General features: G+C 45.5%; 1 protein-coding gene across 1 annotated transcript in view; it reads right to left on the reverse strand.

Annotated features, from left to right (window-relative positions):
• LOC129711527 (transmembrane protein 88) overlaps window positions 1-19,650 on the reverse strand; it is a 32,907-nt gene extending 13,257 nt beyond the window's left edge. The window contains exon 1 of the mRNA XM_055659191.1: window positions 18,958-19,650. Coding sequence (XP_055515166.1) covers window positions 18,958-19,233 — 276 coding nt within the window. The 5' untranslated portion in view covers window positions 19,234-19,650. The remainder of the gene's footprint in view (window positions 1-18,957) is intronic.
• Between the last annotated feature and the right edge of the window lie 2,988 nt (window positions 19,651-22,638).

Consider the following 22,638-nt stretch of genomic DNA (forward strand, 5'->3'; position numbering starts at 1 on the left):
CCTGCAAATGAAATACACACAGATAAATATAATCATTCTAACAAGTTCAATAAACCATCAGACTACTCAACACATTCAAGGAAATTCCATGAACATTTAACTTTAACTCAATGTCTGCAGTACGCTATTCGCACTTTTCTATATTGCACCTTTATTATTGCACCTTAATAACATACCTCAAAATGTTACTACAGTCTGGCACACTGTGAATATTTTAAATAATGTATATTGTCTCTCTTATTGGTGTATTGTCTGTCTGTGTTATAAATATTACTTTCACATTTGGAGTATGGGGGAACGCAATTTCAATCCAATTAATTTGAATTGACAATAAAGTTTACTTTGAACTTTGAACTTTGAAATGAGAAATTGTAATGTTAGTGCAAACACCAAAAGCCTTTCATGCAACCAAAGCCAGTCCATAGAAGTTGGTAGTTGATGTTAGTTTTGTGCAGTGTTCAAGAGCCTGATGGTTGACGGGAAGTAGCTATCGTAGAACCTTCTAGAACATAGAAAATGCAAGCTGAGCTCACATGGTGAATGAATACCATACATCTCTGACAGTGTTTAATTCAGTGACTGGGGTGGGAGATTGCAACCTTCACGTGGTCCGCCCTGTTTCGACGAATGCAATCAACCCGGCGTGCACAATCAAATAAGATCAAATAGAACAAGTTGTCCTACAACTTTAAGCTGTGCACGCCATACACAAGAAGAAGAAGAAGATTCAGTGACTCAACGGTTCTGAAATCCCCATCACAGTTAAGTTTGGAGATTTGTTAAAGTTCTCAGACGACCTTATAAACCTCTGTCCGTGCAGGATATACTACTTACTGTGCTGTTCAAAATCTGCCATTTTGCTAATTCTCCGCAGGGCGTTTCCTCCTGACCTACTGCATGGTATTCCTGAACATCAGCTGGGACATGGGAAAGCACCAACTAAATAAATCCGGGCCGCACACTAAGATAATGAGGATCCACACAGTATTATTAGCACCATCACACCCGGACAGTGCAATCAGTTTAGTTTTCATGCTGCTGTGATTTTGCAACCAATTAATCTAATTGATACATTCTTGTGTGTCAAGATGTAATACACCATAGAAACATGGCTTCCAGCCCCATCTCCACACTGACTATCAGCCATCCATATATACTAATCCCATTGTATTCTTCCCGTTACAAGGTTAATTCCCGGGATGGCGGGACCGTGCCGGCTGTCAGCCTGGGGCCGCCACTGCTCCGGGCCGGTGTCCCGTCAGTTGCCGAGAACGTTTATCGCAAATGACCTTTGACAAATCCCATGATTCCTTGCGTTTTTCAGAATACCGAACTCGCTTATTCTAAGAACTGCCAATCCAGATCTGACTAGTTACACCCTTTCATAATTATGATGGTCTCCCGATTATCAGCACTTTCACAAGTTCCTGATAGATTCAATCTGTCAGTTCTGGTATCATTCTGCGAAACGGCGTTGCATTTTTCCTGCACCTTTATTTGAACATAGAACAGTACAACACAGGAACAGGCCCTTCAGCCCACGATATCCATGCTAATCACCTCTGCCTGCACATGATTCATATCCTGCCACTTCCTGCACATCCATGTGCCCATCCAAAAGCCTCTGACGTGTCTGCCTCCATCACCGCCCCAGACAGTGCATTCCAACACCCACCATTCCCTGTGTAAAAAAAACTTAAAGCGATGCAATACCGTTTAGCACGGCGGCGCAGCGCCAGAGTTGCTGCCTTACAGCGCTTACAGCCCCAGGGACCCGGGTTTGATCCCGAATACGGGTGCTGTCTGTACAGAGTATGGATGTTCTCCCCATGACCAACGAGTGGGTTTTCTCCAAAATCTTCGGTTTCCTCCCACACTCCAAAGACGTACAAGTTTGTAGATTAATTGGCCTGGTATAAATGTAAAAGGTCCCAAGTGTGTGTAGGATGGTGTTAATGTGCAGGGATCGCTGGTTGGTGCGGACTCAGAGGGCCGAAGGACCTGTTTCCATGACTCAGTGGGCCTCTAAACTAAACTAAACCATACCCTCTGGACTTTGACATTTCCGTTCTAACCGACATTCTTTTATACATAAAACCACATGCCATTTTAAATGTGGTTTAATCAAAGTTCTAAACATTGAACATAATCGGTTTTGTGTTTTAATTCTATCTCTCCAGCTTTTATTTGCATTTTACAGCCTTATCAACGTGACCCTTGAGATCTCATGAATGGCAATTCAGTGGTCTTGAAGTGTGAGGCATCGACATAGAATAACGTGCGCGGAGAAATACAATGGCTGCCATGGTGTTAAAATCAGCGGACTGTGGGTGCAGATCAGTGAAAGGAAGTTATTGTTCACATAATATGTCTGTTATTTAGCTACTGAGGAACAATGACTGAATAATAAGTGCAAAGACACTCATAAAGGTCATAGCGCCTTTGGCCCACTAAATCCATGCCAAACATCAAGCTCCCATGTGCACTAATCCTCCGTCAACCTAATTCTACTCTGCACTCATTCCCACCAACTCTTCGCACGTTCTACTGCTCACGTATCTAACAGGGTCGAAATACGGTGGTCAATTAACATACCAACCTGCACATTTTTGCGCAACACATAAAGTTTAGTTTAGCTTTGAAATACAGAAATAGCCCCTTCGGCCCACCGAGTCCGCGCCGACCAACAATCCCCGTACACTAATACTATCTTACACACAATAGGGACAATTTACAATTATACCAAGCCAATTAACCTACAACCCTGTGTGTATTGGGAAGGTGGGAGATAACCGGAGCACCCAGCGAAAACCCACGCAGGTCTCAGGGAGAACGTACAAACTCCGTACAGACAAGCACCCGTAGTCAGGATCGAACCCGGGTCTCTGGCGCCGTACCGCTGCACCACCGTGCCGCACTGAGTTCGCGCTGACCCACGGAGTTCCTCCAGCACTTTGTGTTTTGCTCAAGATTCCAGCTTCTGCAGTTCCTTGTGTGCCCATTTTTGTGTTGTGGGAAGAAACTGGAGCAGCAGGAGGAAATGCACACGGTCACACGTAGAAGGTACAAACACCACACAGACCGATCGAAGCCAGCCTGCTGGAACTGTGAACTCTACTAACTATATTTCAGCAAAATTAAACTGATCAAAAGCCACATCGAGATATTAAACGAGGAGATGAAGGGAATAGCAGAGAATATTCAATGAGCCAAGTCTGGGCTGATCCATCAATCAATGCCTCACCTCTGACTCTAATCCTAATTCTGTATTCCTCTGGGGAAATACCAGAATCATTCAGCAACTACTATTGTTTATGTACTATAAGTCTTTGTGCTGAGAGTGCTATAGCGATTTGCTGCACATGAGAAGTAATAGGATTTTAAAGTTAATGTTTTGCAGTGAAATGGCACAAAATGAAACCGATCCATCATTTCCCTCTCTGCTGCTCATTCACTTCCTTTTTCACCAATTTCATGATCAGTTCCTTTCCATTACACCACTCAATTAGTTTTTCTTCTTAATATTTTATGTAAATTTGCATCCAAATTTGACTAGCTCGAAGGCTGGATGTAAGTTTATGAATCTCATAACGCCCTGACAGAAAATGACAACCAATTGTCGATCAAACTGCGTTTTTGAGGCAGGGCTGAGTGCCGATCGATTACAGTTTCATTTTGCAGAATCTCCTCGACTGAGATAGAATCTAAAGTATATTAGTCATTACTGCCAGTCTAATCCTTTATTGCATTGCGCTTTTGCTCCTTCAGACAGTTACTCTTATAACGTCTTGAGACATACATCCCAGCGCAGACTTGCCAAAGGATGAATCAGAGGTTTTGCCGACATTGTCTAGAGATTTTATAGACTAGTTATCCAGCCCAAATTGTATTCCCGTTCCTCGAAACCTGTCAGCATCAGTAACTAAAACCCCATCTCAAAATTCAAATAATTCAATGGTCGCTTTTCTTATTTAATACTTCTAACAGAGGTCGTCCCTCTGACCCTGTGGCACAGTAGCTCAGCTGAATCAGCTGCTGCTCACAGCACCAAAGACCCGGGTATGATCCTGACATTGGGTGCTGCTTGTGTGGAGTTTGCATGTTTTTCCTGTAGCCTCGTGGGTTTCCTCTACGTTCCGTCCCACATCCGGAAGGCATGCGGAGTTTTAGGTTGAATTGGCTTCTGTAAAATTCCCCCTAATGTGTGGGAATTGGGTGAGGGAGTGGAATAACAACAGATGCTGGTTTATTAAAGACATAAGGTGCTGCAGTAACTCAGGGGGTCAGGCAGCAAGTCTGAGAACACGGATAGGTGACGTTTTGGGTCGGGACATTTCTTCTGACTGATTGTGGTGGGGGGGGGGGGGGGGGGGGAATAAAGCTGAAAGCGAGGGGGAGCAGCACAAAGCCTGGCAAGTAGGTCTGAAGAAGAGTCTCGACCCGAAACCCCAACTATTCCTCATCTCCAGAGATGCTGCCTGTCCTGCTGAGTTACTCCAGTATTTTGTGTCTATCTTCTGGCATAATAGGCGGATAGAGGTGAAGGGGGGGGGGGGGGGGGGGGGGGAGGTTTGATAGGCAAGTGTTTGGAGAAAGGACAGAGATGAAAAGAAACGTGTGAGACAAAAGGATTGAAGAGGTGTAAGTTGTGAAGGAATGTAGGAAGCCGACACAAAAACGTCAACTATCCATGCTCTCTCTCTCTCTCTCTCTTGAGAGAGTGGCTGCCTGACCCGCTGAGTTACTCCAGCACTTTGTGTCTTTTGACGTACGATACATAGGAGGAGAAATCTCAATTTATAACAAACGCATGATTCAAATTGTCCAAAAGCAATATTCTGCAGGTGCTGGAAATGTGAGATAAAACCCCAAATGACTGCAATAGGCAGCAGGTCAGACAGTGCAGGTGGAGGGAGAGACAGAGACAGTTAATATCCCTGAACCTTCGTCAGCACTCATTTATTTTTGGGGGTTGACAAAAATGCTGGGGAAACTCAGTGGGTGAGGCAGCATCTATGGGACGAAGGAATAGGTGACGTTTCCTTCGCTCCATGCAAAGAGTTGAACAATCTCCACTATAGGAAATAGGCAACGTTTCGAGCCGAAACCCGGAAGGGTTTCGGCCCGAAACGTTGCCTATTTCCTTCGCTCCAGAGATGCTGCTGCACCCGCTGAGCATCTATGGGACGAAGGAATAGGTGACCCTTTTCGTTTCGAGTTCGAGACCCTTCTTCAGAAGGAATAGGTGACGTTTGTGTGTGTGCGTGTGTGTGTGTGTGTGTGTGTATGTGTGTGTGTGTGCGTGTGTGTATGTGTGTGTGTGTGTATGTGTGTGTGTGTGTGTGTGTGTGTGTGTGTGTGTGTGTGTGTGTGTGTGTGTGTGTGTGTGTGTGTGTGTGTGTGTGTGTGTGTGTGTGTGTGTGTGTGTGTGTGTGTGTATGTGTGTGCGTGTGTGTGTGTGTGTGTGTATGTGTGTGTGTGCGTGTGTGTGTGTATGTGTGTGTATGTGTGTGTGTGTGTGAAGCCACATGTGTCTGCTGCACGAAACCAGCTCTGTAGGGAATGCAAACTCAATTAGTGCTTGAAGCAAGCAAGTGTCACTGGCGAATTTAAAGATAGCGGGGTCAGGGGGATATGGGGAGAAGGCAGATTGTGGATGTTTAAGAAGGAACTGCAGATGCTGGAACATCGAAGGTAGACAAAAGATGCTGGGGAAACTCACCGGGTGCAGCAGCATCTCTGGAGCGAAGGAAATAGGCAACGTTTCGGGCCGAAACCCGGAAGGGTTTCGGCCCGAAACGTTGCCTATTTCCTATAGTGGAGATTGTTCAACTCTTTGCATGGAGCGAAGGAAACGTCACCTATTCCTTCGCTCCATAGATGCTGCCTCACCCGCTGAGTTTCCCCAGCATTTTTGTCTACCTTCGATTGTTCCAGCATCTGCAGTTCCTTCTTAAATATTTTTGGGGGGGGTAGCTACGCTTGCATCTATGACTGAATAACCTCTGCCTGGGTAATGAATTGTGGCCAATTCACCAAAGGGTTGCCGTCGGAAAGAATCCACGTGAAAGGCACTAGGCTTTCCCCGACCACGGATGAACACGGAGGGGAGGCTGGCTGGACTATGGTGCCATCCTCACCTTGGTGCCATTTATGTTATGTTGTGTCGTGGACTTTCTGTGTTTGTGCTTTTTTTTTAATTCAATTTCAATTTTATTTTTAATATGTTTTATTATTTATTTATTATTTATTTATTTTTTGGTGATTTTTTTTTTCATGATACTGCCTGTAAGGGAAATTCATTTCGTTGTCTCAAATTGAGACAATGACAATAAATTTGAATGCAATACAATACAATAGGCTACAAAATGAAGGTTCGCAATGCAGCTGCTCTCAGTCCTGATTTCCAACAGCATTTCGTGACATTTCCACAGATAGATGTAACATTTCTGCAGCAGTAAATATGGATTTGCTCCCACACACACAGTCAGAGGTAATCGGTGTTCAGCTTCATTAATCAATGCCGCAAGCACGTCTACAAATAGTAAACAGCAGAAATCAATACTTTAACCCGACAGCAGCTCCACCTCTGAACATAAACACATGTATTATTAACAGCTATTGATAGGCCACGAGAAGGCATGAAGTTTCTGCAGCATCTCTGGAGAAAAGGAATAGGTCACATTACGGGTCTGAAGAGGGGTCTCGCTCTGTACCCTCACCTATTCCTTTTCTCCAGAGATGCCGCCTGTCCTGGAATTTAGAAGGATGAGAGGAGATCTTATTGAAACATATAAGATTATTAAAGGTCTGGACACGCTAGAGGCAGGAAACATGTTCCCGATGTTGTGGGAGTCCAGAATCAGGGGCCACAGTTTAAGAATAAGTGGTAAGCCATTTAGAACGGAGACGAGGAAACACTTTTTCACATAGAGAGTGGTGAGTCTGTGGAATTCTCTGCCTCAGAGGGCGGTGGAGGCCGGTTCTTTGGATGCTTTCAAGAGAGAGCTAGACAGGGCTCTTAAAAATAGCAGAGTCAGGGGATATGGGGAGAAGGCAGGAACGGGATACTGATTGGGGGTGATCAGCCATGATCACATTGAATGGAGGTGCTGGCTCGAAGGGCTGAATGGCCTACTCCTGCACCTATTGTCTATTGTCTAATTTAATTGAAGTTAACAGTAGTGCCACACACAAAATTTAGCCAAGATGATTTCATTGTTAAAGAAATGAAATTCTTACTTGCTGCCGGTTTACAGGCCAATTCGTGCAAATAAATATACAATAATCATTAATGCAATCAATTAATAATCAGTTAAACTGATGAACCAGACTATAATAGTGCAGACCAAGGTCCGTAAGCAAAGGACATATTTACCAAGGTTGCAGAGGCTTGTTGTTCGTGTTGTGCTGTGTTCAAGAGCCTGATGGATGTTGAGAAAAAAAGCTGTTCTTGAACGTGGAGGTCATCGTTTTCAGGCTCTGTACCTTCACCCGATGGTAACAGCGAGATGTGAGTGTGGCCACAATGGATTGGGTCTTTGAGATATTAACTGCCTTTTGGAGGTAGTACCTCCTGTAGATCCCTTTGATGGTGGGGAGGTGATTGCCCGTGATGGACCGGGCAATGTTGACCACTCCTTCCTTTCTAGGTGTTTGGGCTATCGTGAGACAACCAGTAAATACGTTGCCATACACCTGTAGAAGTTCGATCGTGTATTTGGTGACATCAAATCTACTTAATCTTCTATGGACGTTAGAGGCGTTGATGAGCTTTCTATGTGGTTGCATCAATGTGCTGAGCCCAGGATAGATCTTCAGAGGTATGCACGCCCAGGAACCTGAAGCTGTTGACTCTCTCCGCCGCTATCCCGTCCATGAACACAGGTTCATGGCTTTTCTTTCCAGAGATCAACAACCAGCTCCTTGTTCTTGCTGAACTGGGTCATTGAGTGCATGTTTCTTCACTGTTACGAGATGCAAAGTTGACTTCACCCAGAACGGACCATGCTGGTAATCATCTTTGGGTGAAGTTAATACAGGGATCAGCTATGTTCTCGAGATAAATGTTTCATTAGATTGGAATCCACCAAGAGCCATGATCAGATCCACCCACTATTAATAACCAAGCCTTCCCAAGCATGATCTCTTCTCCGACCTCCCTGCCCTTTATCACCATGATCAGACCCCTACAATAATCAGCGTCTCATCTCCCTAATGCCATCAGGGTGGTACAGTGGCGCAACGGTTGAGTTGCTACCTTACAGCGCCAGAGGCCCGGGTTTGATCCCGACTACAGGTGCTGTCTGTATATTCTCCCTGTGAGCGCATGGGTTTTCTCAGGGTGCTCCGGTTTCCTCCCACCCTCTAAAGACGTACAGGTTTGCAGGTTAAAATTGGCTTTGGTAAAATTGTAAATTGTCCCTAGTGTGTGTAGGATAGCGTTAGTGTGCGGGGATCGCTAGTCGGCGTGGACTCGGTGGGCCGAAGGGCCTGTTTCCGCGCTATATATCTCTAAACTAAACTAAAATTCCCACTGTCCCAGTCAGCCAGCTTGCCTGTGGGAATGAATCCTCCTTAAAAAGAGTTCCAATTAATTCTGCGGATATTTGGGAAACCCATATGTCTGAGTTTCCTCAATGTTTGACCTTGGGCTGGACTTTCATCCCCACCCTGCATGGCATTACCCCCCCAGCAGACATGGTCTCGTTTGTTAATCCCCATGACGTACAGCTCAATTTAGTTCATTGACACATGTACAGTGAAAAGCTTTTGTTGCATACAAACCAGTCAGCGGAAAGACAATGCATGGTTACAATCGAGTAATTTACAGTGCAGAGATACATGATAAGGGAATAATGTTTAGTGCAAGGTAAACTCCGATCAAAGATAGTGTGAGGGTCACCAACGAGGTAGAGGTAGACAGTTGTGGTAGGGTGATTCAGTTGCCTGATAACAGCTGGGAAGAAACTGTCCCCGAATCTGGAGGTGTGTGTGTGTTTTCACACTTCTATTCCTTTTGCCCGATGGGAGAGGGGAGAAGAGCGGGTGGCCAGGGTTGTGACTAATCCTTGATTCGGTTGCACAAACATAGTTTCAGTTCGTCACGTACACTGCCTTTCACACGTTGATTGGTGTGGCCCCGCGGTTGCCGGGGGGAACGCTTGTCAGTACTGATTTTCCGTGCCCCGAGTGGAGGGAAACAGCTGCATCCAGTTGAAATAAATCAGCACCTTTGATGATTCCACTTCAGGAAGAAAAGGGTTTCTGCGAAAATTGATTGTGATGGGTGTTACCTCCGAAGCTAACTGAACCTGCCACCGTAATGGAACCACTTACTGCGTCTGCCCAGCATTCAGTGTCACTCACTCACATTGCAAGTGCTTCATCCCACTGATAACACGTTCCTCTTTGACTCATGCACACAGACTGAGAACAGTGTGACTGGCAGTAAGACAGATAGTTAAGGGTGAAGATACAGCAGGGTGAAAACCATGACCACCAGGTTGAAGATTAGCTTCCTCCCAACAACCATCAGGCTCTTGAACACTGCACAACACTAACCTCAACTATGAAATATAATTTAGTTTAGTTTATTGTCACATGTACCGAGGTACAGTGAAAAGCTTTTGTTGCCTGCTAATATGGATTGTCTTTGCATGCACTAAGGACATGTGTGTTTTTAATTGCACTATTATGGTGGTTATTAATTGATTAAATTGTTGCATAATATATATTATGTGTTTGTATCTGTATTGCTGCTGCAAATAAGAATTTTATTGTTCCATAGTCGATACACATCCCGCCGTTGGATTGCAACCTTGTTGTGGTCGGGGAGCGTGTGTGTCTCAGTGACCCCTAGAGCGATGCCAGCGGGAGATTCGTCTCCTGTTAGGGTCTCCCATGCTGGACAGGTCGAAGGGTAGAGGCAAGACGATGAGCGATCCACTGGTCCTCCAGGTTGGAGGTTGAGCACTAGGGCTAACAAACCCTGTCTTGTACAACACATCTGTTACGGAAACAGCAACTGAAGGAATCAACTTCAATGGAGTTGCTGCCCTACATGCCAGGAGGCAGAATAGACGGTAAGTAAGTAATAGTTGGTACATATGACAATTTAGCACTTAATTCTTGACTAATATCCTCTCTGTACAATTGGTGGTGATGGTTTTCATCTTTTCTCTCTTTGCAAATATCTTTGAAAGCCTGTTCATTTTGAAGATACAAGAACTAAAGGCAGAATTTTAAGAGTTTCTGGGTGAATTGGGCAAATAAATGAAACTCTAATGGATGAATGAATGAATGAATGATTGAATGTATGAATGATTGAATGAATGATGAATGAATGAATGCATGAATGAATGAATGAATGAATGAATGACTGATTGAATGAATGAATGAATGAATGAATGAATGAATGAATGAATGAATGAATGAATGAAAGAATGAATGATTGATTGAATGAATGAATGAATGAATGAATGAATGGATGAATGAATGCATGATTGAATGAATGAATGAATGAATGGATGACTGAGTGAATGCATGCATGAATGCATGAATGATTGAATGCATGAATGAATGATGAATGAATGTTTATGAATGAATAGGTTTATTGGCCAAGTATTCACATACAAGGAATTTGCCTTGGTGCTCTGCCCGCAAGTGACAATACAGTGACAATGTGCTAAATGTACTCTTTTTGATACCGGCATGAAATACATTTTATTTGCGGCCAATCTAGCTGCAGTTCCTGTTGCAACCCTGTTGTGGGGCTGGAAAACCAACGATTCTTAATCTCCGCAAAAAAAAAAACAGACTGCCAAAATACCCTCCTCAGAGGCAGCCTGGCCCACAGAGTTCCACCGGCTCAAGGTTCCAGCAGCAGCAGCCTCTTGTGTCTTCCTTTGAGCAGCTTTCACCTCAAGTAACTGCAGAGCCCATCACTTGAAGCCATGCATTGGAATTCACCAAAAAGACTTAAAATCAAATCATCGCGGGGAGGATTTATCAAGAAATCCAGTTAACCATGGTTATGTATCGGAGCATTCACAATTTTTTAAAAAAACAGGACATTCAGCAGATTTAGCAGTCCCATATTTCTCATCTCTTCTCCATATCCTTTCATATTTTTATCCGGTGCAGTGTTGCCAATGTTGGCTTATACCAAAGATAGACACAAAGTCCTGGAGTAACTCAGCAGATCAGGCGGCATCTCTGGAGAAAGTAGGTGGGTGACATCTCGGGTCGGGAAATGTCCCAACCCAAAATATCACCTCTTATCCCTCTTTCTCCAGGGATGATGCCAGATGCCAGACCCACTGAGTTACTCCAGAACTTTGTGTCCATATTTTTATTTGGATTCCTTTTCAGGCCAGGTTATAGTCTGTGCCTCAGTCTTCTCGCAACAAAGCATTCCATTCTTTATAAGAATGGCTGCAGATGCACTGAGAATGCATGAAGCTGCTTACCTGCACTGTGCGGCACTCTGTACCCTGAGCTACTATTCAAATACTGCTTTGACTTTGACCCATTTACTACAGAGACCGGTGTGAAAGTGAGAACACATAGATATTGTGCCTGTGTGACTATTACAAATTGGAGGAACAACACCTCATATTTCACTGGGGCAGTCCACAACCCAGCTGTATAAATATTGATTTCTCTAACTTCAAGTACAGTAACCCTTGCTTTGCCTCTCGTATGATTCTCCCTCCGTCCCTCCCCCATCCTAGTTCTCCAACTAGTTTCATTGTCCTCCTGATCAAATATTAGATTGCATGCCTCATTGTCTCCTTCCCCTCAGCTAGCAATGTGAGATTCTAGATTTCCTTGATCCACTTCCCCTTTGATTTGTGTTTTCACACCTTGACCTTCCATATCGCTATGTCTCTCTCCACAGACTCTCAGTCTGAAGATGGGTCTCAACCCAAAACGTCACCCATTCCTTTTCTCCAGGGATGCTGCCTGTCCCACTGAGTTACTAGCATTTTATAGACAATAGGTGCAGGAGTAGGCCATTTGGCCCTTCGAACCAGCACCGCCATTCAATGTGATCATGGCTGATCATCCCCAATCAGCACCCCGTTCCTGCCTTCTCCCATATCCCCTGACTACGCTATTTTTAAGAGCCCTATCTAGCTCTCTCTTGAAAGCATCCAGAGAACCTGCCTCCACTGAGGCAGAGAATTCCACAGACTCACCACTCTCTGTGAGAAAACGTTCTCCGTTCTAAATGGTTTACTCCTATTCTTAAACTGTGTGGCCCCTGGTTCTGGACTCCCCCAACGTCGGGAACATGTTGTTTAAGAGGGAACTGCAGATGCTGGAGAATCGAAGGTTACACAAAAAAGCTGGGTTACACAATTACACAAGGAACGTTGCCTATTTCCTTCGCTCCATAGATGCTGCTGCACCCGCTGAGTTTCTCCGGCTTTTTTGTGTAACCGTCGGGAACATGTTTCCTGCCTCTAGCGTGTCCAAGTCCTTAACAATCTTATATGTTTCAATGAGATCCCCTGTCATCCTTCTAAACTCCAGAGTGTACAAGCCCAGCTGCTCCATTCTCTCAGCATAGGACAGCCCCGTATTTTTGTGTCTGTCTTGACTATTACCGAGGCTTGCGTTGGAACTGCTGCAATCCTCACAGGCCAGAAGCCCTCGCAAGCGTCACAACCCAGAATCAATCAGCAAGCAAAAATAACCAGGTGGCAGAAACAGGGACCAATGATCTTTACTACTTCCGTTGCTTTGTAGTCATTCGAGGTGCCACTTCTTTCTCCTGGAGGGAGAGATGGCTGCCTCATTTAAACTGGCTCCAGAGTCTGGGCTGTAATTCAGTTCCAAATGAAACATCTGTTAAAGATTTCAGTTCATTGTTTTGCAGATCTGCAGTTTGTGAAGTTCACAAGCTGCCGAAGGATTATTGGGAGATATTGTGCAAGCCCATTAGCACTTTGATTGAACATGAAGATATTACTAAAAAGGCTAACGGGGCATAAAAAATAATGAGAAACATGAGTTGTATTAATGGCAGTCGGGGATGAGACGGTAGCAGCATTAGCACGTTCTGAAGAAATATTTGAGCCATTCAAGAAAGATTTATAACAAAACACAATGTGTATGAAATCATGAGAGGAATAGAACAGGTAGATAGATGCACAGAGTCTCTTGCCCAGAGTAGATGAATCGAGGACTAGAGGACAAAGGTTTAAGGTGAAGGGGAAAAGATTTAAAAGGAATCTGAGGGGTAATTCTTTTCACACACAGGGTAGTGGGGGTATGGAACAAGCTACCACAGGAGGTATTAGATGAGGTAGAGACTTAAGAAGAAACAGTTAGACAGGTACATAGATAGGACAGGTTTGGAGGGGTATGGGCCAAGGTGGGCAGGTGAGATGAGTGCAGCTGGGACATGTTGGCTGGTGTGGGCAAGTTGTTTCCACACTGTATGACCCTATGACTCTAAATGCTGGAGGAACTCATTGTGTCAGGCAGCATCCATGGAGGGAAATGGATAGATGATGTTTCGGGTCAGGGCCCTACACCATATGATTTTCAAAAGATTTTTAACACTGGTTCTAGACTCCCTCAACATCGGGAACATGTTTCCTGCCTCTAGCGTGTTCAAGCCCTTAACAATCTTATATGTTTCAATGAGATCCCCTCTCATTCTTTTAAACTCCAGAGTGTACAAGCCCAGCCGCTCCATTCTCTCAGCATATGACAGTCCCGCCATCCTGGTAATTAACCTTGTAAACCTACGCTGCACTCCCTCAATAGCAAGAATACTTAGTGGTCAGTTTTGGGGAAGATTATCCGAAGTGCCATGACTTCATAATAGAGCATAGTCTGGAATTATCATTGAGAAGGAGCAGACGTGATAGATGAATTCCTCATCTTATAGACTGGCAAATTCCGCATGCATTGAGCTAAATCGTGCAGACACTTAATATCCTTTCAAAATGTATCAATAAAAATGACAAATAGTGAAGATAAAGACAATTAAAAACTCCACGGAACAGAATGTACTGCAAGAACAACTGCAAGTGGGAATCTGCCAGGAATGAACAGCAAGAAGTTGAGAACAGATAACAACATAAGATCTTTGGAGGCACTAGAGACTGCAAATGCTGCAATCTGGAGCGAGAAGTGGAAGGGGTGCTAGAGGAACTCAGTCCAGATGAAGGTTGGGACCCAACTTGACAACTGCAGATGCTCCTTGAGTTCCTCCAGCAGCTCTCCTTGCTGTGTTACCCATGAGATCTTTGTTGCCTTGGGTGTACATTGAGTCCCAGAGGCTTACACCACAGAAACAGGTGCTTCAGGCCAAATTCACCCATGCCAAACAAGGTGCTCCATCCAAGCTAGTCCCATTTGCTCACATTTAGCCCATATCCCTCTACACTTTTCCCATCCATGTACCCGTCCAAATGTCCTCTAAATGTCACTGCTCCCACTTCAGCCACCTCCTATGATGTCTTATTCCATATACCCATCACCCTGTACATATTGACACCAAACCTTTAAAGCAATGGAGTAGATATCATGGCGTCAAAGTATCATTACAGCAAGTAGGAGGCCATTCACCCCTTAAGTCTCTGCTTTGTACACCAACCCAGGCACTCCTTTCTCTAAGGCACTGTGTTTTTTTAAACTTCAAAGTATTACCCCATCCAACACACTTTCAGTCAGTGGACTCTTTAGGTATTTTCTGTATGAAATGTTTCCATTGCACCACACTGGGCCTTTCATCAACCATGCTAAATCCTTTGTTCTGCTCTAAGATTGCCAGAGCAGAAATATTCATTCTTCCCCCTTTCGCAAATACTGTCTGGTTTGGAGAAACAGGCTAAAGACGGAATAACGAGATGAGCTCAGATGGGACATCTTGGTCGGCATGGATGAATTGGGCTGAAGCACCTGTTTCCATATTCACTGTACATCCAAAGCAACAAATAACTGATGTAGAAAATGGTGTCTGGCACTTAAAGATAACGGAGTCAGGGGATATGGGGAGAAGGCAGGAACGGGGTACTGATTGGGGATGATCAGCCATGATCACATTGAATGGCAGTACTGGCTCGAAGGGCCAAATGGCCTACTCCTGCACCTATTGTCTATTGTCTATTGTCTATTGGCCTCCGAGCACACATTGATATCAAAGGGTTCCCAGTATTAGTGAGTTGAAGCAGGTCCGCATTCTGCCACGTGGAGTCCATAGCAGAGTGAGTTCACGGGCCTCAGCATTGATAGACATGCTGGTGCATCCATATCTTCCTGCTGTCTACATGATGGATTGACCAGATATACAAGTGCCCACTAACTGGACATCTGAGTGTCAGATTGTGCCCCTGTCCAGAAAATGGTCAGTCGCCAGGGATGCAACTGCAAGTCTAAAATGTTCAGCGGCAGGACGTAATCCCAGTGCAATCCCCCATCTCCCATCTACCTGGATGACAAAGCCTCTACTGGTGTCAAATTCCCAGTGGAACCATGGAGACACGAGGAACTGCAGATGCTGGAATCTTGAGCAAAACACAATGAGTGGAAGATCAGCGGGTGGTTCAGCACCTGCGGAGGGAATGGCCAGGCCATGTTTTGGGTCAGGACCCTTCTTCAGGTTGATTGTAGTAAGGGGGGGAGAGAAAGCTGGAGAAGAGAGCGAGGGAGTGGGACAAAGCTTGGCAAGTGATAGGTAGATACAGGTGAGTTGTGTTTGGATTGGCACTTGGGTGGAGTAAGTGACAAAGTTTAGAGTTGTTAAGGAAATAAAAGGTCGTCAAACGAGGAGAGAAGTGGAGGAGTGAAATGTAAAGCAGTGTAAGAATGTAAATGCTTTAACATTACGTTCCTCCTCTCCTTATCTGACCTTGGTGGGTGCCAATGAAATTCCAGACAAGAGGGATGTCTGTTATGTGCATGGATGGGGGGGGGGGAGAAGTGATGGAATGGTGCTGGAGCTGGTTGGAACGGTGGCTGGAGATGCTGGGGTTTGTTCTGGGATAGAACAGGTTGTAAGGAGGTTGGAAACTGGAAAGATGAAACTCATCAAGGAGTTAGACGGAGAGAGAAATGCGTTTTCGTTGGAAGAGGGTTTAAAATGCCTTCCCTCAGTCCTCTCTTCCACACTGCTGCTATTCTGTGCTTCTGTGAATTTGCGCTGACATTATTTCAGTTTTAGAGGTGATAAAACTTTAGGATTCTTCGAGTGTTCATTTGTTGTTTACAAATCAATTTCACTTTTCATCTAATTTCCAGAACGAATCACTAAAAAATATTGCAGAGTGAAATTTTCACGTGTGAAAATTTTTTTTAATGGCTGTGTTCCAATCAGTATAACGACTGCACATAATGAGATACTTATAAATCCTTCAGCGCAGAGCTGTTTAAAAGTTACTAATCATTTCTGTTTATTCTCATAAATTGTCAGGCAGCTTTGTACTGATTGGGAGACGACAGATCAGATCTCTGCATGTACCAATATTATGGAGACACAGGAAAGCAAAACTGTGCAGACAAGTTAACTGCCTGTCACCTACATTCCCCTTACCAATTAAACATGGGTATTCGGTCTGAAGAAGGGTCTCGACCCGAAACATACCCATTCCGCCTCTCCAGAGATGCTGCCTGTCCCGCTGAGGTATGCCTCTGTCCCACTTAGGAAACCTGAACGGAAACCCCTGGAGACTTTGCGCCCCACCCAAGGTTTCCGTGCAGTTCTCGGAGGTTGCAGGTGGTTGCCGGAGGTTGCAGGTAGTGGAAGCAGGTAGGGAGACCGACAAAAACCTCCCAGAGAACCGCACTGAAACCTTGGGTGGGGCGCAAAGTCTCCAGAGGTTTCCGTTCAGGTTTCCTAAGTGGGACAGGGGCATAACTCTGGCATTTTGTGTCTATCTACGGGTATTCACTGACTGCCCCTTCAATTTATTGTCACCTGAACTGAGGTACAGTGAAAAGCTTGTGTTACATTTACAATGATGAATGCTATCACACCTGTTCCACCGCTTGCCTTTAATCCGGACATCCTGAAAAGAATTTTTAACTAAGACTTTGAAAATATAGAAAAAACTGCAGACGTTAGAAATCTGAAATAAAAAGAGCAAGTGGCAGAAACACTCGGTAAGTCAGACTGTAACTGCGGAAAGAGAAACCGTTAACGGTTCAGCATGAAGAAGCTTCTACAGAACTGGGAAAAAGGGGTAACAAACTCAGCGGAACAGGCAGCATCGGTCTGAAGAAGGGTCTCTACCCGAAACATCACCCATTCCTTCTCTCCAGAGATGCTGCCTGTTACCCCAGCATGAGTGCTGAGTTACTCCAACATTTTGTGTCTATCTGCGGTGTAAACCAGCATCTGCAGTTCCTTCCTACACAAGAGAAACAACAAGTTCGTTTTAAGCTGCAGAGAAGGAGGGGGTGGGGTGGCTGGGGTGAACAAAGTGAATGCAAAGAACATTTTTCTTTTGTCTTATCTTCCATGCAGTTGAACCTAAACCGTCTCCCTTTCCAAGTTCAGATGAAGGATTGGAAACATAGGGAACTACAGATGCTGGAATCTTGAGGAAAACACAGAGTGTTGGAGTAACTCAGCAGGTCAGTCAGCATCTGTGAGGGAGGGAGTGGACGGATGATGTTTTGGGCCAGGACCTGCTTCAGATGAAAGGTTGTTGACCGGAGATGTCTTTCTCTCCAAGACATGCTGCCTGACCTGCTGAGGATTACACCAGAATGATTCGAGGTACCTTTAGATATTGTTATTTTCACGGTCAGACATATTTTTCCAAACTGTATTTCAAAAAGAAAAATTCACAGTTACTCTCAGATATTTCTGAATGAAAAGTGAACAAGAACAATGTTCTACGAGGGGGAAGATTTAGTTTCTTGCCTGGGGAATGTACACAATTTACTTTTAGTGGAAGTTATTACCACAGGTATAAAGGGTTCAGTACAGAGAAGGTTCACCAGACTGATTCCTGGGATGGCAGGACTTTCATATGAAGAAAGACAGGATAGACTTGGCTTGTGCTCGCTAGAATTTAGAAGATTGAGGGGGGATCTTATAGAAACTTACAAAATTCTTAAGTGGTTGGACAGGCTAGATACAGGAAGATTGTTCCCGATGTTGGGGAAGTCCAGAACAAGGGGTCACAGTTTATGGATAAGGGGGAGGTCTTTTAGGACCAAGATGAGAAAAAAAAAATTCACACAGAGAGTGGTGAATCTGTGGAATTCTCTGCCACAGAAAGTAGTTGAGGCCACACAGTTCATTGGCTATATTTAAGAGGGAGTTAGATGTGGCCCTTGTGGCTAAAGGGATCAGGGGGTATGGAGAGAAGGCAGGTACAGGATACTGAGTTGGATGATCAGCCATGATCATATTGAATGGCGATGCTGGCTCGAAGGGCCGAATGGCCTACTCCTGCACCTATTTTCTATGTTTCTATGTCCTACCAAATCCATTAACTCACAGTGTTAACGATATGTTTATAATGTGATTCACAGGCTGGGCACTAGGTGCAGCTGAACACGTCCTGAAGTGCGCTCGGTTGCACAGCAGCCAGCACTGGTCCATTTTAATACTTTCCGTAGGATTATTCCTCATCATTCTGTGTTTCATCAAGTCTAACAAGCATGTAAATTGCAGCTTCATCACCATGCAGGTTATCAATCACTCGAATCCATTCTGACCGAGACGGAAAAGAATTCAATCTGGATCACCCTGACAAGACGTGAACATTTTCTAATTAAGATTGCTCCAGTTCCTTCAGTTAGTATTTATCAGTTAAACACAGCACCTATTTTGTTTTACCGGTTCCAAAGATTTGCACAACCTTCACTACCTTTTGACTTTTAGTTTGGCCTTTCAGGTCCCATGCACCATCAGAATTTCACAGCAAACCCATGAGCACCAAAGCTACGCAGAGATTTAATATTTACGAGCTGAAGGCTACTCACCCTGGAGTGGCACTGAAAGCCAAAGTACACCACCACGATAGTGGGCAGCAGCACGATGCAAAACACCGTGCCCATGAGGGCGAGGTTCAGGAGGAACAGTGCAAAGTTAAAGGCAGTGACCAGCAGTGCCCAGCCCCAGCACTCACACATGCTGCGTGCCTCCAGAGTCCAGGGCTGGTCATCGATGCTGTAGGGTGGCGGGTGGACATGGTTGAGCATGCGGGCGGTGTCCGACACGTTGTCCACATCAAAGTCTTCATTTCCCTGCCCTGCCATTTCGCCGCTGCCGATATTTCTCCTTCTGCTCTGCTTTCCACAGTTAAACTGATTGAGCTGCAGATCCCCCAGCTTAACGTTCGGGATGCAGGGGCTTGCTCAGCTGCTGTCCGCACAAGTAGTTTCCTTGTCCGTTATCCTGCTATTCCCCACATTGATGTCACCCTGCCCTGCAATAGGTATGAATCACTTTCAGAACCTTGCTGCGATCAAAGCCTCACTTGAGCAGCATCCACCACCGGCAGCTGATTCTATCAGCCTTTTGACACTAAGCCAGTTAGTGGAGATTAATAAGCTGCTGGAGCTGGAGCTGCAGTCGTTCCCGCCTCACTCCATCCAATCCACTCCTGCTGCATCCCCATCCACTGGAACTGCACCGTCCGAATTAGTGGGTACGTACTGGAGATATTAGGAGCTCAGCTCAGACTGCAGTAGCTGGCACCAGGTACGAGCTGCATTTAACATAAGGTGCGCAAGCTGGAAGCATACCTTAGACTGACTGTACACTAAATTGCAACAATCTACAATGCTGCAATGATTGCAGTGCAATCAATGAAGTGTCTTCAACCTCTTATTATAACAGTATTGTTACAGGTGTATTGTTCTTAACATTACATTAATAATACTTTGCAATACAGTATTATGCAGCATTTAAATGTATCACTGTGTGTACATATAAGTATGTACAGTAATAAATGTAAATGCTGCATAATGGTGCATTGCAAAGAATTATCAATGTAGCACTATATAATCTATATTCCTTAGGCCCCCTCTTCGGTCGTGGCTGACCACGGGTGTCTCCAGGGTTGGAGGATGCCAGTGCATGACTTTGTTTAACGTGGGGGGACTGGTGCACAGACAGCCACCCCACAGTCCTTGACAGATCTGGGTGGCATGGAGTCCAAGACGACCAGAGACCCTTTTCTGCTGCAGCCTTTATCCGCCTTCCCAGCCGTTGTGAAGCTCCACTAAGGTCAGCCATCGTCCTCAGCCTGTTCCACCATTGAGGTCTTGGTTGGATTGGCTCTTTGTCAGAGACCTCCCCCTCGACCTTACCGCCATGGGTGGCCCTACTAAGAGAATAGCTCCAGACGGCATCTCTCTCTGAATCTCAGGACCACACAAGCTTCTCCACCACGACAAGGTGACAAAGCACTATATATATGCGTAATCACACACATGTATAAGCGGTATAGCGGGGCGGGTCGTGAACGAGATCAGTGGCAGGAAGAAGGCCAAGTCGGGTCACATCAACGGGAACTCTCCAGGGGACCGAATCAACACGTGGTTCACCCACTTCAATGGGTCACCTCCAGCTGTCACTGAAGAAGATGAGGAGATCGAGACTGTCCTAAATGGATGTACAGATTCACGACGGCCCCTTCACCATGGAGGAGCTGTGGGAAGTGAAGACCTGGCTGAAGCAAGGGAAGAGTCCAGGCCCTGATAACATCCCTCCAGAGGTGTTGAAAAACTGCCAGCTCGACGCCATCATGCTCAAGTTCTGCAACACAGTGCTAATGTGGCAACACAAGCCAACACAGTGGTCACAATCCAACATCATCCCCGTCCCCAAGTCTGGGAGCCTGAACAAGGCTGACAACTATCGTGGCTTCAGTCTGACACGTGCCTTGGCCAAGGTCTACAACCGCTTGTTTCTCAACCGGATCAGGGCTGCTATCGTCCCGAAGCCATGTTACATGTTACAACCAGAACGGCTTCAGAGAGAAGAGGAAGATGGTCACACAGATCCTTGCCCCTCCGAAGAATCATTGAGGAGGTGAAGAATAACAACCTGCCGGCTGTACTAACCTTCATAGACTTCAAGATGGCATTTGACTCGATTCATTGATGTAAAATGATGAGGATTTTGAAGGCTTATGGTATTCCTCCTCGTCTCCTGAGAGCCAATGAGGATATGCGCTTGGGCACCACAGCCAGGGTTGTCACCCCGGATGGCGAGGGCAAAGTGTTCGATGTAAGACCCCCTCGTGGGGGTCATGAGGCAGGCGCTCAAGGGACATGAGGATCTCGGCTTCACAATCACCCCAAGGTATTCGAGAAGAGTCGGGCCAGTCAACCTGTCAGACCTCGACTTCGCTGATGACATCGACCTGCGGTCAGACCAGATTCTGGAGGCACAGGAGCTGCTGGGCAGGGTGGAGACGGAGTGCGGGAAAGTGGGCCTCCACCTCAATGCCAAGAAGACGGAGTACATGGTGTTCATCGTTGGTGACCATCAGCCTCTCAAGACCAGTGGCGGCGCATCTCTCAAGAAAGTGGAGGACTTCAAGTACCTGCGAGCGAAGATGCAGAGCTCAGAGAATGACATCAAGGTCCGGAAAGCGCTCGCACGGAAAGCCCTCAATAACATGGGGAAAACCTGGACGTCTCGGATGTCTAAGGGTCTCAAACTGAGATTCTTCCAGGCAACTGTAGATACCATATTATTGTAGGGGTGTGAGCACTGTCCATGGTACCTACACCCGAATGCTCCAGAAAAGTTCCAAAGGTCAGTTGGAGGGACCACACCGCCAATGCCCAGCCCCACGGGGAGATTCCACCTCTGACCGCGAAGATCACGTGGAGAAGGACGAGGCTCGCTGCTCACTGCCACCGCCGCCCAGAAATGCCCGCAGACAAGGTTGCGCGGTGGGAACCCACCCGTGGAAGACGTGACCCGGGACGGCCGACCGAGACGATGCTGAAGACGTTGATGGAAGACACGTGCGTAGAGGCGAAAGAGGGGCTTGCCAGCTGCACGGTGGACAGCGATGTGTGGTGCGTCCGTCACCGTGCCCGTCGGGAACCAGCACCAGTGCGTCGCTAATGTTTACAACAAATTAATATAATAATAATAATAATAATAATAATAATAATAATAATAATAATAATATAAATAACATTTGAGCACAATTTTATTAAATGTCTCTAACCGACAGGATGTTTTATTAAAGAAACGCACTGATTACACTGAATGCATAAATCCGAAGTACGCAGAAGTGTTTAGATGTGACAGAGAATACTTTATGGTTCATTACAGATGTAGCTGGACCTGCCAGCGTGCATGAATCACTCTCCAATGCAGACATAACGCAGACCGTTACTGTAAATCATCTGTGGTGCGGCACATTTCCCCTGTCTCACCCACGCGCTTGTACATCTAAGGAGCAGCCTCGGTAATTTCCCTTCCAGCTTCCAGCCCCCGGGGCCTCTTGTCTTCGATACCCTCAAGCAACACTCGTAACTGTCAATGGTTTGTTTATCTTTCATTTCTTCTTGTGCTTTTTTTCGTTCATCTTGTCCATGGGTTCCTCATCTTGTCCATGGGTTCCTTTATCTCCAGAAAAATATAAACACTGCATCATGCTGCATTGCGAAGAGTTAGAAACATAGAAACGTAGA

The sequence above is a fragment of the Leucoraja erinacea genome, chromosome 30 (genome assembly GCF_028641065.1).
Source record: "Leucoraja erinacea ecotype New England chromosome 30, Leri_hhj_1, whole genome shotgun sequence".
Classification (NCBI taxonomy): domain Eukaryota; kingdom Metazoa; phylum Chordata; class Chondrichthyes; order Rajiformes; family Rajidae; genus Leucoraja; species Leucoraja erinaceus.